Source organism: Erythranthe guttata, chromosome 10 (assembly GCF_056151865.1).
Source record: "Erythranthe guttata isolate IM_541 chromosome 10, IM_541, whole genome shotgun sequence".
NCBI classification, from domain to species: Eukaryota; Viridiplantae; Streptophyta; class Magnoliopsida; order Lamiales; family Phrymaceae; genus Erythranthe; species Erythranthe guttata.
The window spans coordinates 12,513,088-12,527,369 of record NC_142542.1 but is presented as its reverse complement, the minus strand read 5'-3'; the positions used below and the strand labels follow the sequence as shown (position 1 = coordinate 12,527,369).

General features: G+C 34.3%; 1 protein-coding gene, 1 non-coding gene and 1 pseudogene across 2 annotated transcripts; 2 read left to right on the top strand and 1 right to left on the bottom strand.

Annotated features, from left to right (window-relative positions):
* Positions 1-203: 203 nt before the first annotated feature.
* Positions 204-275, bottom strand: TRNAC-GCA (transfer RNA cysteine (anticodon GCA)). The gene has a single exon. It is a non-coding gene; the product is annotated as a tRNA-Cys (tRNA).
* Positions 276-7,210: 6,935 nt separating this feature from the next.
* LOC105949719 (cytochrome P450 736A117 pseudogene) lies at positions 7,211-9,308 on the top strand (annotated as a pseudogene).
* Positions 9,309-9,406: 98 nt separating this feature from the next.
* Positions 9,407-14,026, top strand: LOC148767543 (cytochrome P450 71A8-like). Its single transcript, XM_088824662.1, has 4 exons — positions 9,407-10,267; positions 12,866-12,979; positions 13,709-13,893; positions 13,940-14,026. The coding sequence occupies exons 1-4, from the start codon at positions 9,688-9,690 to the stop codon at positions 14,024-14,026; spliced, it is 966 nt and encodes a 321-aa protein (XP_088680788.1). The 5' UTR covers positions 9,407-9,687.
* The last annotated feature ends 256 nt before the right edge of the window (positions 14,027-14,282 follow it).

The following is a 14,282-nucleotide window of genomic DNA, read 5'->3' as shown; positions in this document are numbered from 1 at the left end:
AATTTGCTTTGTTTTCTTCTTAAACTTTAAATGATTTTAATATTCGATCCAATTTTAATTATAAAAAAATATTTTTTAAACTCTCAATATCCTTCTTATCTTCAAAAAAAAATATCCATTGTTAAAAAAATAGAAGAAAAGAGAATTTCCGATTTCCGTCCATATCAATCGAAAAAATTCCATTTTTGTATTAAAAATTTGAGAGGGCCCAACCGGGTTCGAACCGGTGACCTCTTGATCTGCAGTCAAATGCTCTACCACTGAGCTATGGACCCATTGCTTTTCCAATCTTAACAGTTAAATTTGTGATCATTCTCAAATTGGACAGAAAATTAAAAGGGCCCTATTTTATAAAACCCTCTTATTGAATTTCCCTTGAGTGATAGATCCAATTTTAAATCTCATTTTAGCCATAACCCCTTTAGATGCAGAATATCAAATTGCCCTATTGTACTGTTATGAAAAATTAGTATCTCACCCGTGCGATGCATGGGATCAAATTTTAAATCAAAAGAAATTATTCTAAAAAATTACCGAACTAAAAAAAGGTCGAGGATTTAAGTCAAATACGACCGAACAAAAAATATCAATTTCGTATTTTATATCATCACCAAAAAGTCTACATAAATATAAAATGGCAATCTTGTACAAACCATCCACGCCGAAATGCCACAACCAACTCCAAGTGGGGAATCAAATGAATGGACCACTCTTGTACATTAATCTGAATGTTGGTACAATATAACACGAAGCTACGGTAACGAACAATGAAAATACATTTAAATAAAATAATATAGTAAAAACTTTAATGAATTGATATATAATATGATATAGTCCAAAACAAAAAAAAAATATCCATTCCATCTGATTTAAATACAAAAATTAAACAAAAATAATAATAAAATAAAATATAAAATAAATACTTGTGATATAAAATATACAATACCTCATCTGACCCAAATCATAAAACTATCTCGCCCAATGCACTCGAATCCTTAACATGAAATTTAGTTATCAAAGTGATATTTTATAAATGTATTGAAATCGTTTACAACTAATCTAATACCTTGTGAGTAACCTACACATTTTGCATTGTTCATATTCTCTCAACCGTACACATTACTGAATAATAAATCACCTAAAAATGTAAAATAAATACAATTTATATAAAATTACCTAGATTAAAAAAATTCATTGGAGCGGCACTAATGTACATTAGAGATGAAATTTTTGTTATAAAATTACACAATTTTGTGCTATACCTTCATAATCACTTATAAACCCTCCTTGTAGACAAAATTATTAATAACATTATTCGCCTGATTCCAACTTGATAAATTTCTTTATGCTACCCATACTCTATTCTCTGCATTACGATATATAATTGCCCATGCAACTTGTAATACTAATGTTGATACTAATACTAATACTAATACTAATACTAATACTAATACTAATACTAATTATACTAACATTAATACTAATACCAATACTAATACTAATACTAATACTAATACTAATATTAATACTAATACTAATACTAATACTAATACTAATACTAATACTAATGCTAATGCTAATACTAATGCTAATACTAATACTAATACTAATAGTATATTAATAACGATAATAGTGATGCTGATATTGATACATATTATATTCACTAATATTAATACTAATACTAATACTAATACTAATACTAATACTAATACTAATGTGAATACTGATACTAACACTAATCGTAATACTAATACTAATACTAATACTAATACTAATACTGATACCAATGTTAATGCTAATGCTAATGCCGATACCGTTACCGATACCGATACCGATACCGATACCGGTACCAATACTAATAGTAATACTGATACTAATCCTTATATTCGTACTCAAAATAATACTTATAATCATACTCATACTTTATTATTAAACAAACCAGAATACTTACGGACTACCATAAAGTGTGCATGTAGTACATGTAAATGGTAGAAAATATAAGATTTCAAAATTCAAAAATTTCAATTGGGCGGCAGTAGCAAATCGATTTTCTTAAAAGCATTAACTCTGAATGGGAGCAGTATAAATTTTACCTAAAAAATATATATTGTTATAGAATTGGACATAAATGATTCAAATGTATGTCTCAATTAAAATTTTATTAACGTAAATATTTAAATTAAAAAATATTACAAAAAAAAGACATTAAAAATTACGTTTCTCGGAACATTAAATTAAATAAGATAATATTTTTTGAATTTATAAAATATAAAATTCATAAAAGAATATGTATATACAAAAGTTAAGTAGGAAACAATTTAATTATACAAAAATAAAAGCTGACAAATAATCAATTGGCTAAAATGCATAAGCAATTTAGTTCAACTAAGCGATTTCAAAGTTTGACATAAGCATCTTGACACATGTCATTCGTTAAGGCAATAATTTTTTTAAAATATCTTATATAGATTAGTATAATATAAATCATGCCTATTATCCTTTTTGGTTATATGCAAATTAAATTTCTCGGACGTAGCATTGTATTGCAATTCATTATTTATCATGCCTACAATAATTTTATAATAAAAGATCATTTATCAAAAAAGTTGTGTTGGAAATATGATCCATGAAGAAGAAAAGCATTCCAATTTCGAGCACTTTATTTTTACATAAGAGAGAAGCGGAGGAACAAGGTAAAATAAGAGAGGTTAATGAGAAAATAGAAATTGATGGCAATAAAAAGGGAGTTAGGGGAATTAGGGCTTATGATGTGGAAAAGACAAGCAAACCGTTCCAAATCGCATGTGCAAGGCACATGACTGTAATTCCGGTCATTTTGGCCTGAAAATGGGTTTTAACGGCAATGTGGCACAACTTATTGAGTTGAAGAGGGATCGGAATTTTTTTGTTTTGTTCAGATGGCAATCCGCAAAAAAATGGGCAAAGTTTAGGCGGTTTAATGCTATTAAATACTAAAATCTACAAGAGAAACCAATGTTTGGATACGTTTTGGGAGTAATTTTCATTTTATTTGGGGGAAATGTGTTTTGAGAGAATAAATGATGAATGAATGTAATGTTTGTTTACAATTTAAAATGAGACAAAATACACTGTAGCAGTCAAATCATGTTTAAAGGTGTTATGAAAATGTATTATAGAAGAAGAAATTTGAAAAATAAAGGGTGTTTGTTTTTATTTTAGTAAAGGTATTTTTCACTGTTGTAGTCACATCATGTCTGAAGGAGAGAGAAACTCTAAAAATTGTTTTGGATTTTTTTTTAAAAAAACCTTAACAAACACGAATTCGTTTCAAAGGAAGAACTAAAGTGAAATGAAAACGTTACCAAACATTGCTAAAGCCATGTGCAAGCAGGTGGTTCCGCCCCTGCTTGCCCTGGCCCCCAAACACGCCGGACCGGCCATGTGCGCATGTGTTGTAAAACTATGTTATAAGACCAACTATTTTCATTAACTAAAACTATTTTTGGGATGAAGTATGGAATAAAAAACATAAACTAGAACTTGATTTAGCGGCTCTTTCCAAAAGGGGTGAATGCAAATAAAAAACATTCCCAGGATAAGCTTCGCGGCCGGGTGGTCATTGTAATAGAAGAGACATTTGCCGACAAGCTTGGACTTGTTTGAAGGGACATCATAACTGATTAAAGTGTGTTGTTTACGGTATATAAAATATTCAGCCAAGACAACTCCTGTATAAGGAGGGAGGTAGAGTAATGAAGCAGGGGAATCCGCGGCTTAGGCTAAAAAATGGCAAGAAAAATAAATAAAACAAGGATGAAGTATGATTATGAAAAATGTTGTTTTCCGATGTACCTCGTGATTGGTAAATCATTAACAATGATCCGATACTTATGCCTCGCAGGTCATGGGTATTTGTTTAATTTATAATATAATGCACGTACTATTTCAACTTACCAAAAGAGTGAGAAATTATTTCATCAAGATAGAATGAGTTTGCACAGCTATTGCAGACGTTAGTTTGGTGGCACGATGGATTGATATATTTATGTTTGTCAGTTTCGAGAGTCAGTGCATCAGTATAGAGATAATATAAGATTTTCATTTCCAATGTGGTTTGAAAATTTAGGATAGATAAAGGGAACTAAATTTACTTTTAATTGGTGGCTTTTGATGTTGAAATTAGTTATTTTGATAGAACAAACCGTTAAATTCGAATTGTGCACTTTCTAATTGTGCTTTCAAGTTTTGCTGATGAGATTTCAATGGTGAATTTGTAAGAAATTTAGAGATTTCGAAAATTGGGGATTAGGATGTTGAAGAGAAATTTGGGTATTTATGAAATTCCTCTTAAAATTTTACCTTAACATGAATTGGGGGTGTCTTTTACGTGTCATGTGTGGTGCAGATGTTTTTTCCGTCCATATTAACTGGATAGTAGATGGAGGGGCATAAACTACATAAAAGTGACATGTTTAAAGAAGTAAACTGTAATTTCATCTTGTTTATGGATGAAAATCTAATGAGTGATGGTATAGGGACGAAAAATATAATCATCCCACGGCCTTTTTGGTTGGATGGCTTGGATAGATAAGTAGGGATGGGATAGTTAATATTGAGATTAAAATATTGATAAGTAACACTTAACATCATATTTTGTTTGTGGTACCATCTCAAAATTGATAATCCCTTGACCAACAATACACTGTTTTGTGTTGTTGATATTAAGATATTAGTAGGGATTAATTGAAAATTATCGTAAATGCCCTTGAAATATAAAATATTGTATAATCACTTTCTCATCTTTCCATTCTCATTTCACAATAAACATCACTCCACCGATAATGCACCACAATCCTTAAATTGAATTTCTGGAAGTTTGAAAACAATAATTATAATATTTGCAAAAACACTAAACTCATAAATAATAGTGACAAAAACTAATAGAAAGAAATACATCGTCATTATGTTCATTATGTAAGAATATAATCAAGTTATATAAAGGAATTAAAAAATAATCACCTGCACAATAGCGACGTGGAGGAGGCTCCCACGAAGACCGACGACAATGGAAGCTGCCGTCAAAACTACTGGGCCGGTAAGAAACTACACCGCCATGGAAAAGGAGGCGACCGTGTTTTATTTTAATTAATCCCAACCACCCCTTCCGTTTTAGGACCACATAGGAAAATTATTTTTCAATAAAACAAAATTTTTAACCAAAAATGGAGAATTTGGGAAGAACAGTTGTGCCTCTGTAAAATTAGGGCTCCATTGTGACGGAGAAATTAGGAAGAAAGTTGGTTTTTATATGTAACATATTTGTAATTGTTTCATTGTTTAAGGGCAATATCGACATTTTACAAGGTACTAGATGATGGGTTGTTCTGTGTTAAATAATCAAGCCAAATTTGGCTAGATAAATAATAATTCAATTGGGTCATAAAATCTGTCGGGCCACCTATCACCAGATGGTTTAACCATAGAACCAAATAACGTATTAAGTGGGACTATTCATCCCATCACGCGTTAAAATGTGAACCAAAGGAGCCCCCAATATATAGATAGTAAGATTTCAATTACAGTGTGGTTTTTTATTTATCAAACTTTTGTTCTATAGCCTGGGGTACTATTGATGATATAGACAACTCTTTCTGCCAAAAGAAAAAAAAGTACATAAATTATCTGTAGATATTTACGTGTTGACTATGTGTAGTCTTGCATTGAAATTCCTCGCGACTAAGGTCCCCATCGAGCGGCAAGTTCAGAAATTTATTAGTGGTGGACTTAAATTTTTTCGGGTACGGGGGCAGTGCTGATTTTTTTAGGACTTTTTGCAATGTTGTTAGAACCGAACCAAACCGGTCGGTCGGATCGGTTCGACCGTGACCCGGCAAAAAAACGGTCCGGTCTGACATCTAAAACCGAAAAAATCAAAAACCGGGGTCAAATGACCGAAATCCGGTTCGACCGGGTAAAACCCGAGAACCGACGAGTCAGTCAAGGAACCCGATTTTCGGCCAAAACATCTCGAATCACCGTTGAGTTGGTTATTTGTGGCTAGATTCGAGCGAACCTTCACAAACTTAGTAGTGGGTGGCCAGATTTAGTCATGAGTGGTCGAAAGATTGTCGGATATGATCATGGGTGATTGAATATGGGTGGCCGATTGCCGGATTCGAAGAACAAAAAATGGAAAAATATAGATTATAAGTGGTAAAATATAGTAAAAAGTGAGGTGAAATAGATAAAAGTGAAAATAATAAGTGGGAGATAAAAAATATAAAGAAAATAATATTTTTAATATACTAAAATTAATAAAATAATGATATATGAGGAAAAATCAAAAACTCGGTTGAACCGGTTCGACCCTATAAGCCCATGACTCAAATTGTCGTCCGGTTCTATAGCCGGTCCGCTTCTGAAAACATTGACTTTTTGTGACAAAAGGAGAAAATAGGAAAAGAAAAAAAATAAAAGCTTTTTTTTTTCGTTAATATGGATTTTCGGGTGGACTAATTATTAAAGATTAGGTGGACTAAGTAGATATATAGGACCAACCCTCATTAGGAGAGTTGGTACCTAACCTTTACCAATAGGGTAAAGGTCTAGGGTTCGAGTCACCCCTCCCCTACTTTCCCTTGTAATGGATTTGAATTTACTTAAAAAAAAATAGATATATAGGTATAATATAAGGGAGAAAATTGAGGAATGTAAACAATGATGAATCAACTATCCGTCAAGATAACAAAAACCACGGTACGGTGCCCATAAGGAACCAATCCTCGTTGAACTATCGGTAATCTTCCAAATGACTCTTCCAAGTAAAAAACACAAGGTAGATCCAACTTCCAAGCCAGTAACTGTAAAATACGTCATGAATATGCAATTTCATTAAAATTAGTAATTATTAACTCATAAAGAAGCCATACGTTGGGTTATTTAATCTGTAGAGATTGCTGAAGGCATACACAATCACAAAAGCAAACAAAAGACAGAGCACCAACAATGGGGGAAATTCAAATATTGCAACCCTTTTTCATATATCCAGTTCTTATAACATTATCTTTGTTCTTGTTGATGTCTATTATCACCAAATGGTCCAACAAACACAAGAAAAACTTTCCTCCATCACCAAGAAAGCTGCCAATAATCGGAAACCTCCATCAAGTAGTAGGCTTGTTACCTCATCGGTATTTCCAAACCGCTGTCCGAAAAACACGGCCTACTCATGCTTCTTCACTTCGGCCGCGTCCCGGTACTTATCGTCTCTTCGGCAGAAAAGGCCCGAGAAATCATGAAAACTCACGACCTCAACATCGCAAACAGGCCACCGATGACGGCATTCAAGAAGCTCTTATACAACGGCAAAGACGTAACTTTCGCGCCGTACGGCGAACTGTGGAGGCAGATGTTGGGATATGTTATTTAATTTAATATTTAATTATTGGTTTAGTTAATATTTAATTATTAATTAATTAGAATAGTATAATTAGATATAGATATTGCCGTGAGTTAGTAGTAGTTAGGAGATTATTTAGTATTTTATTAGTATAGGTAATTATCTTCCTAGTTATATTAGGATTTTAGGGTTTTATTCTCTTTAAATAGTCGTATTGTGCTAGGGTTTTATAAGGCAGAGAGAAATATTAAAGAATAGATCTTACGTTTCGTAGGAAATATTTATGATACTCAAGAGATCGCATCAATTGGTATCAGAGCGAAGTTGCGATTAACACCAACGCTTCGTTAGCAAGGCAGCGATTACATCAAAGCTACGCTGGAGCAAAGTTGAGATCACATCAAAACTTTGTGAAAATCATGATGTCAGAAACAAGACGGTTGGAGCGATTGGAAAAATCCGTAGAGAAATTACGGATTAATTTTCAGAAATTGCTCGAACAAAGTCAAGGACGACGTCAACGCCATCACAAAAGCCGAAGGGACCGCTGCCCGTCACCGCCACGACCATCACCACCACCGCCGTTGCCGAGCCTATCGTCGAAGGGAGAGGAAGAGGACGACGATGAATTTTTCGAAGAGGCCCAAATTTTTGTGAGTTTGCCCAAAGAAGAAGAATCGAATTCCACTGAGATAAAGTGGGACGAAGAGCCGAAAGAAGAAGAATCGGAGTCAATTGAGATAAAGTGGGACGAAGACGAGAAATTAACCAGAGAGGAGAGCGAAGAGCTACTATGGATATTGGGAGATTTCCATGGTGTTTAAAAGAAAGGAGACGAAGAACCGATGGTCAGTTTGGAGGAGACAAAATCTGAAAAGACGATTAAAAAAGTTTATCTATCGGGAAAAAAATTGAGTATTTTCGCAAAAGTAGCCTTTGGAATCTCTTGGGGTCAGCAAGAGCCATGTGTTAAAGAGCTTGGTCGTTCATCGTGTTTTTCGGAGTCAATCGGGAAGCAAGTCGATGAAGTCAAACATAGGTGGAAACACAAAAGAGAGGGACCAAATTGATTCGAACCTTGAGGACAAGATTCATTTCAAGCGGGGTGGAATGTTGGGATATATTATTTAATTTATTATTTAATTATTGGTTTAGTTAATATTTAATTATTAATTAATTAGAATAGTATAATTAGATATAGATATTGCCGTGAGTTAGTAGTAGTTAGGAGATTATTTAGTATTTTATTAGTATAGGTAATTATCTTCCTAGTTATATTAGGATTCTAGGGTTTTATTCTCTTTAAATAGTCGTATTGTGCTAGGGTTTTATAAGGCAGAGAGAAATATTAAAGAATAGATCTTACGTTTCGTAGGAAATATTTATGATACTCAAGAGATCGCATCAGCAGATGAAGAGCATTCTTGTTCTCCAACTGGTGAGCAACAAAAGCGTGCACTCTTTCCGTTCCATCCGGAAAGACGAAACCGCCCTTTTTGTGGAAAGGATCAGGGAATATTCTTCCTCTTCCTCGGAGACGAAACCCGCGGTTATTAACCTGAGTATGATGTTTGTCGAGTTGACCAACAACGGGATTTGCAGATCGTCTTTTGGAGTGAGGTGCAGCGAGTCGGAGAAGAGGAAGAAGTTCATGGTGCTATTGAAGGATTTATCGGAGCTCACGGGAACTGTTAGGGTTGGGGAATTCCTTCCTTGGCTTGGTTGGATTGATAGTGTTAACGGGTTCGATAAACGAGTCGATAGAGTAGCTAAAGAAATGGATGATTTCTTGGAGGATGTTATTCAACAACACATGGAAAATACTACAATGGGGGAAAAGGGAGAAGACTTTGTCCATCTTTTGATTGAGATTCTCAATGATAGCACTGATGCTGATGTTGATGCCGATGCCAAATTTATGTTTTGATTATATTATTAGTGGTAATTTAGTTACTACAAATTGTATAAATATTCTTGTGACGTTACGGTATAAATAGTAAAAGTGTACTCTTACGCGCGGCGCCATTGTCAAACCCATAAGGAGCAGATAGAAAAACTATTATAACCAATAATGGGACTCTTCCGAGCGGGGATTGTCGAACCCGTAGGGAGCAGATGAAATAAACTATTGGAACAATAATATATATAAACTGCAAAAATATTTTTCATTGATTAATAAGTCATATAAATTATAATAAATAATATTCTTTATAATGTTTGATATCATATCTGTGTGTATATTTTTGGTTGTGCAGGATGTATTTGGAGGGGGTACCGCCACCGTATCGACATTTGTAGAATGAGCAATGACAGAGCTCTTGAGAAACCCTAATGTGATGAAGAAATTGCAAAACGAAGTGAGGGAAATCGTCGGAAGCAAACAAGATGTAACGGATGATGACTTGGAAAAAATGGATTATATGAAAGCCGTAATCAAAGAATATTTTCGGAGTCACCCCCCACTCCCAATATTAGCACCCAGGGTAGCTTTGGGCAATGTACAAATAAAAGGGTACGACGTTCCACAAGGAACATGGGTGTTTGTTAATGTTTGGGCTATAGGAAAAGACCCTGATTGTTGGGACGAACCAGAAAAGTTTGAGCCTGAGAGATTTTTGAACAAGTTGAATAATGATAGTATTGATTTTAAGGGCCTCGATTTTGAACTTATTCCGTTTGGGGCGGGACGAAGGGGCTGCCCTGCGATTGCATTTTCTACTGCTACTATTGAGTTTCTGTTGGCAAATCTTGTGCACAAATTTAACTGGGAATTGCCTGACGGCGCACATGGTACAAATTTGGACGTGAGTGAAAGTTCTGGGTCTAGTGTACAGAGAGCCGTTCCTCTTCTTGTAATTGCCACTGATTCAATGCGAGCTAGCCTAGGTTAGAGCCTTATTTTTTAGGGGCCCTAAAAGTAAAAAAAAAATTAAATAATTAAATAAACTACATTATTATATAGTTATTACTATTTTGGCCATTTCCCTTTATGTAACATCTAGCCCTTCACAATTAGCTCGTTTTATATTTTATTTTGTTTACTTTGCATGAGTAGAATTTTACGTGCAAAAATTATTTTATTTTACTTGCTAATCATAATTAATTGTGGTCTAGTATAAATTTCGATGAATTCTTGATTAGAATTTAATTTGTGTGCTTACCTGAATTTCATGAGTAGTTGATAAATTTATTAGAATGTCGGAAATTTTCACAAGAAAAATATGTAACCAAGAAAAATAAAATTTATTCATGCTTTTTAGATTTGCAATTGAGTGTGTAAATTTAAAAATAGGATTTCTCCTATTTTATTTGCTATTTTCGGACCCTCTAGTGTCACACATACACAAATTTTTCATGTCTGTAATAAATTAAATTTGAAGGCACATTAATTCGGAGAAATGACGAGCTTTAGGGGATAGTTGTACATCCCTCGTTAAAGAAGGTACCTTACTTTACCTTTCAATACCCACTTGCACTGCCTTTCTCTTCACCTAGCCATTTGAAAACACTTTATCTCTCCCCTTCCTCTCAATTTCGGCTACCATTATCTCCACCACATCAAGACTCCATTTTTCTCTCAAACTCAAACTATTGAAACACCTCCAAACCACTTAAAGAGGAAATTCCAAGAAAACTCCCAAAATGTTTGCAAAAGTTTACAAATAGAATCCAATATTTTCTTCACTACTCATCCTAAAGTTCTTGTTAAGAAATTTTCTCTTTGTTCTTCTTTTCCATTTCAAAAATGGTAGTGTAGGAAGTTAAAATCTCTTTTCATTTCCATAAAAGAGAATTTTCAATTGAAGATCTAGAAAACCTACTTTCTCCCATTTTCTACAGAGTCAAGGTGATAATCTTACTCTTGCTCAAATATACAACACCACTAATATCTTCTTTTCTTCTTTTATTCTTGGCTCCAAACTTTGTGTATAAGAATTTATTTATAAGGATAATTAGTGAGAACCCCCCACATCATTACATATATTAGGATGGATACAACCCCTTTTTCATAATTAGTGAGACCCCTCTTGTATTAAACACAATTTTTTAATTAATTATGTAATTGACATGACTAATACACCCTGCGTGATTAAGTTATTTTAAACACGTGATTTTAATACATCTCTGAGATCACGATATATCGGTATATTCCATAACCGTCTCATCCCTCTCAAAAATTGTTAATTTCGGCACTGTTTTGAAGTCACGCATTGAGATTCATATATAATTTGATTTAGAGAATCGACGATTGTAATTGAAGAAAGCGAGTTTTTTGTTGTTTTTGTTTGCATCCCACTTGTTTTGAGCGCGGATCCGATGCATTAAATTTGAACAATTGATTATGTTAAGAGTTTTTTCGTGTTGATTATGTTGAGAGTTTATAGTCGTATTATGCTGGTATATGTGCGAACAATTGATTTTGCAGCAACATGTTCGTAATTATATTATTATTATTATAGTTTGTTTACTTATAGTCGTTTATGCAGTAACTAATCATAGTTGTTTTATGTATGTTCTCTATTATCTGCATTTTCTTTTCAATCTTATTATTGTTGTTGATGGATAGCAGTGTTAATATTTTTGTGAAGTACGGGGGTTTGGTTGCTTTGAAGTGATGTTCTGGACTTAATTACCAAGCACTGGTTGATTTTGCGTGTTCGAAATGGCAATGCATGAATGCATCTAATATAATCATCACATATATGGTGGCAGATTTTGGAGAATGAATTATTGCGGATGATGAAGATTTGCATTGATACACAAGTTATCTTTCGTGCGTATGAATGTCATGGTAAAGGGTGGAGCTGACAGTGTGATTCGACCAATTCAACATGTGGTGGCACCAATTCGGCATGTCCACACACAGATGATGTTTCCAATGCTCGACTATGACAAAGATGTTGAGGATACGGAAGATTGTGATTTAGAAAACGTGGTTGCGGTAGTTGAGGCAAGAAGTTGTTGAGCGTTGATTGGAGATGTAGGTCAGGTTTTTTAAGGCGGTGTTGCCGATTTCAGAAAAGCACTTATTAAGTTTTCAATTGAAATGGGGTTTGAGTATGAGTATATCAAGAACGAGTCATATAGGGTGATGGCGGTGTGTAAGTACAGACATGAATAGCAAGTTTTATTCTATTCGGACGTATGATAAACATCATACATGCGGTATGTTTTTTGGGCCTGCAAATAAGAAGAGATTAAGTGCACTTATTATTATTGACTTGATTGCGGGTCACATTCAGTCAAGGCCATGTACCCGAGCTCGTGATATAATTACGCATGTGAGAGACAAGTTTGGAGTCGATATTAGCTATAATTTAGTGTGGAGATCGACTGATGCCGGCAGGGCATTAAACTTTGGCAATCATAGCAGCTCATATTCATTTTCTCAAGAAGCGGAGCGGACAAATCGTGGTAGTTTATTTCACATGGAAATTGATGATATGAAGAAGAATTTTCGCCGGTGTTTCTTCGCATTTGCAGTTTGTATGGAAGGGTTCAGGTTCTGTCGTCCTATTGTCATGCTCGATGGTACCTTTTTGAAGGGCAAACACAAGGTCATATTACTTAGTGCAGTGGAAAAGGACGGCAATGAACGTAAGTTGTTTAGTGTATGTTATAGTAGTAATTACAGTATAGTTGTTTTCACAATAGTTGGTTTCATAATAGTTTTTCATCATAATAGTTGTTTTCATATAAACTAGTAATTAATATCCTTTTTGCACATCCAGGTTTGTTTCCAATTGCATTTGCAATTGTGGATGAATAAAATGATTGCAATTGGTCATGGTTTCTAAATCACTTAAAAGTTCCTATTGGAATGGATAGGGTTTTTACCCTTGTCTCATATCGGAATCATGGGATTTTGGTTGGGGTTCAGAATGTGTTTCCACATTGTCTTCATGGCTCTTGCTACAATCACTTGAATGGAAATTTGAAAGATCGATTTAAGGGTGAGTCAATGAATTACCGTAAAGATGTGGTGAGACAATTTTGAGATTGCGCTTACGCTGCCACAAAACCTGAGTTTGAACGATGGTTGGAAAAATTCAAAAGAACTGGTGGCGGAAGAGCACGTAGTTTTCTAGCTGATATTCCGAAAGAAAAGTGGTCGAATGCATATTTTCAGGGACCAAGGTATGGTCAGATGACGTCAAATGGTTGTGAATCTTGGAATGCGCAAGTAATGGATGAACGTTTTTTTGCCAATGACTAATTTGATTGATGGTATTCGAAGTAAGATAATGGAACAACTTTGTAACATGCTTATTAAGGGAAACAATTAGCACACTGTGTTAACTTTTAAAATTGATCAAATGGTGAAAGGTCTAGTCGATAAAGCGAGGCTTTGGTTAGTTAAGCAAGCTTCTGAATTTGTGTGGGAAATGTACACGGATCCAACTGCGATTATAGATGTTTGGAAGAAGACATGCTCAAGTAGGGAGTTGCAGATTACTGGGCTGCCATGTTTTCATGCTGCTGGGATTATTTTTCTTAAAATAAAGTGGAAGGTATGACCTTATTGATAAGGTTTTTCATACTTGAACATTCAGACAGACCTATGCTTCACATAGTTTTCCATTTGTTAAACCTCCTGTCGACCGTGAAGCTGCTATTGTAGGACCTTCAGATTACCCTCCTTAGCGCGGCAGACCGAAAATGATGAGAATTTTATCTAGGGGTGAGCATTTACCTCGCAAGATGAAATGTACATTGTGAAACAAAGTTGGAAATCATAATAAGAAAACATGCCGCATGCGTGTGGAATTTTTATAATTTATGCATTTTTTTAATTGTAGTTGGTTTTATTTTTCATATCGACAATCTTATTCGTACATTGATTAAACAGTTCGAATACATGCCTTTCTAGTTTTTCAAGTTTGAGGTTGTTGCTGACTGG

Coding starts and splice junctions, on each gene's coding strand:
- LOC148767543 (XM_088824662.1), top strand. CDS start 9,688: ATGACAGAGCTCTTGAGAAACCCTAATGTGATGAAGAAATTGCAAAAC. Junction 12,980..13,708: donor GGAAAAGGACGGCAATGAAC/GTAAGTTGTTTA, acceptor AAATGGTGAAAG/GTCTAGTCGATAAAGCGAGG. Junction 13,894..13,939: donor TTCTTAAAATAAAGTGGAAG/GTATGACCTTAT, acceptor ACATTCAGACAG/ACCTATGCTTCACATAGTTT.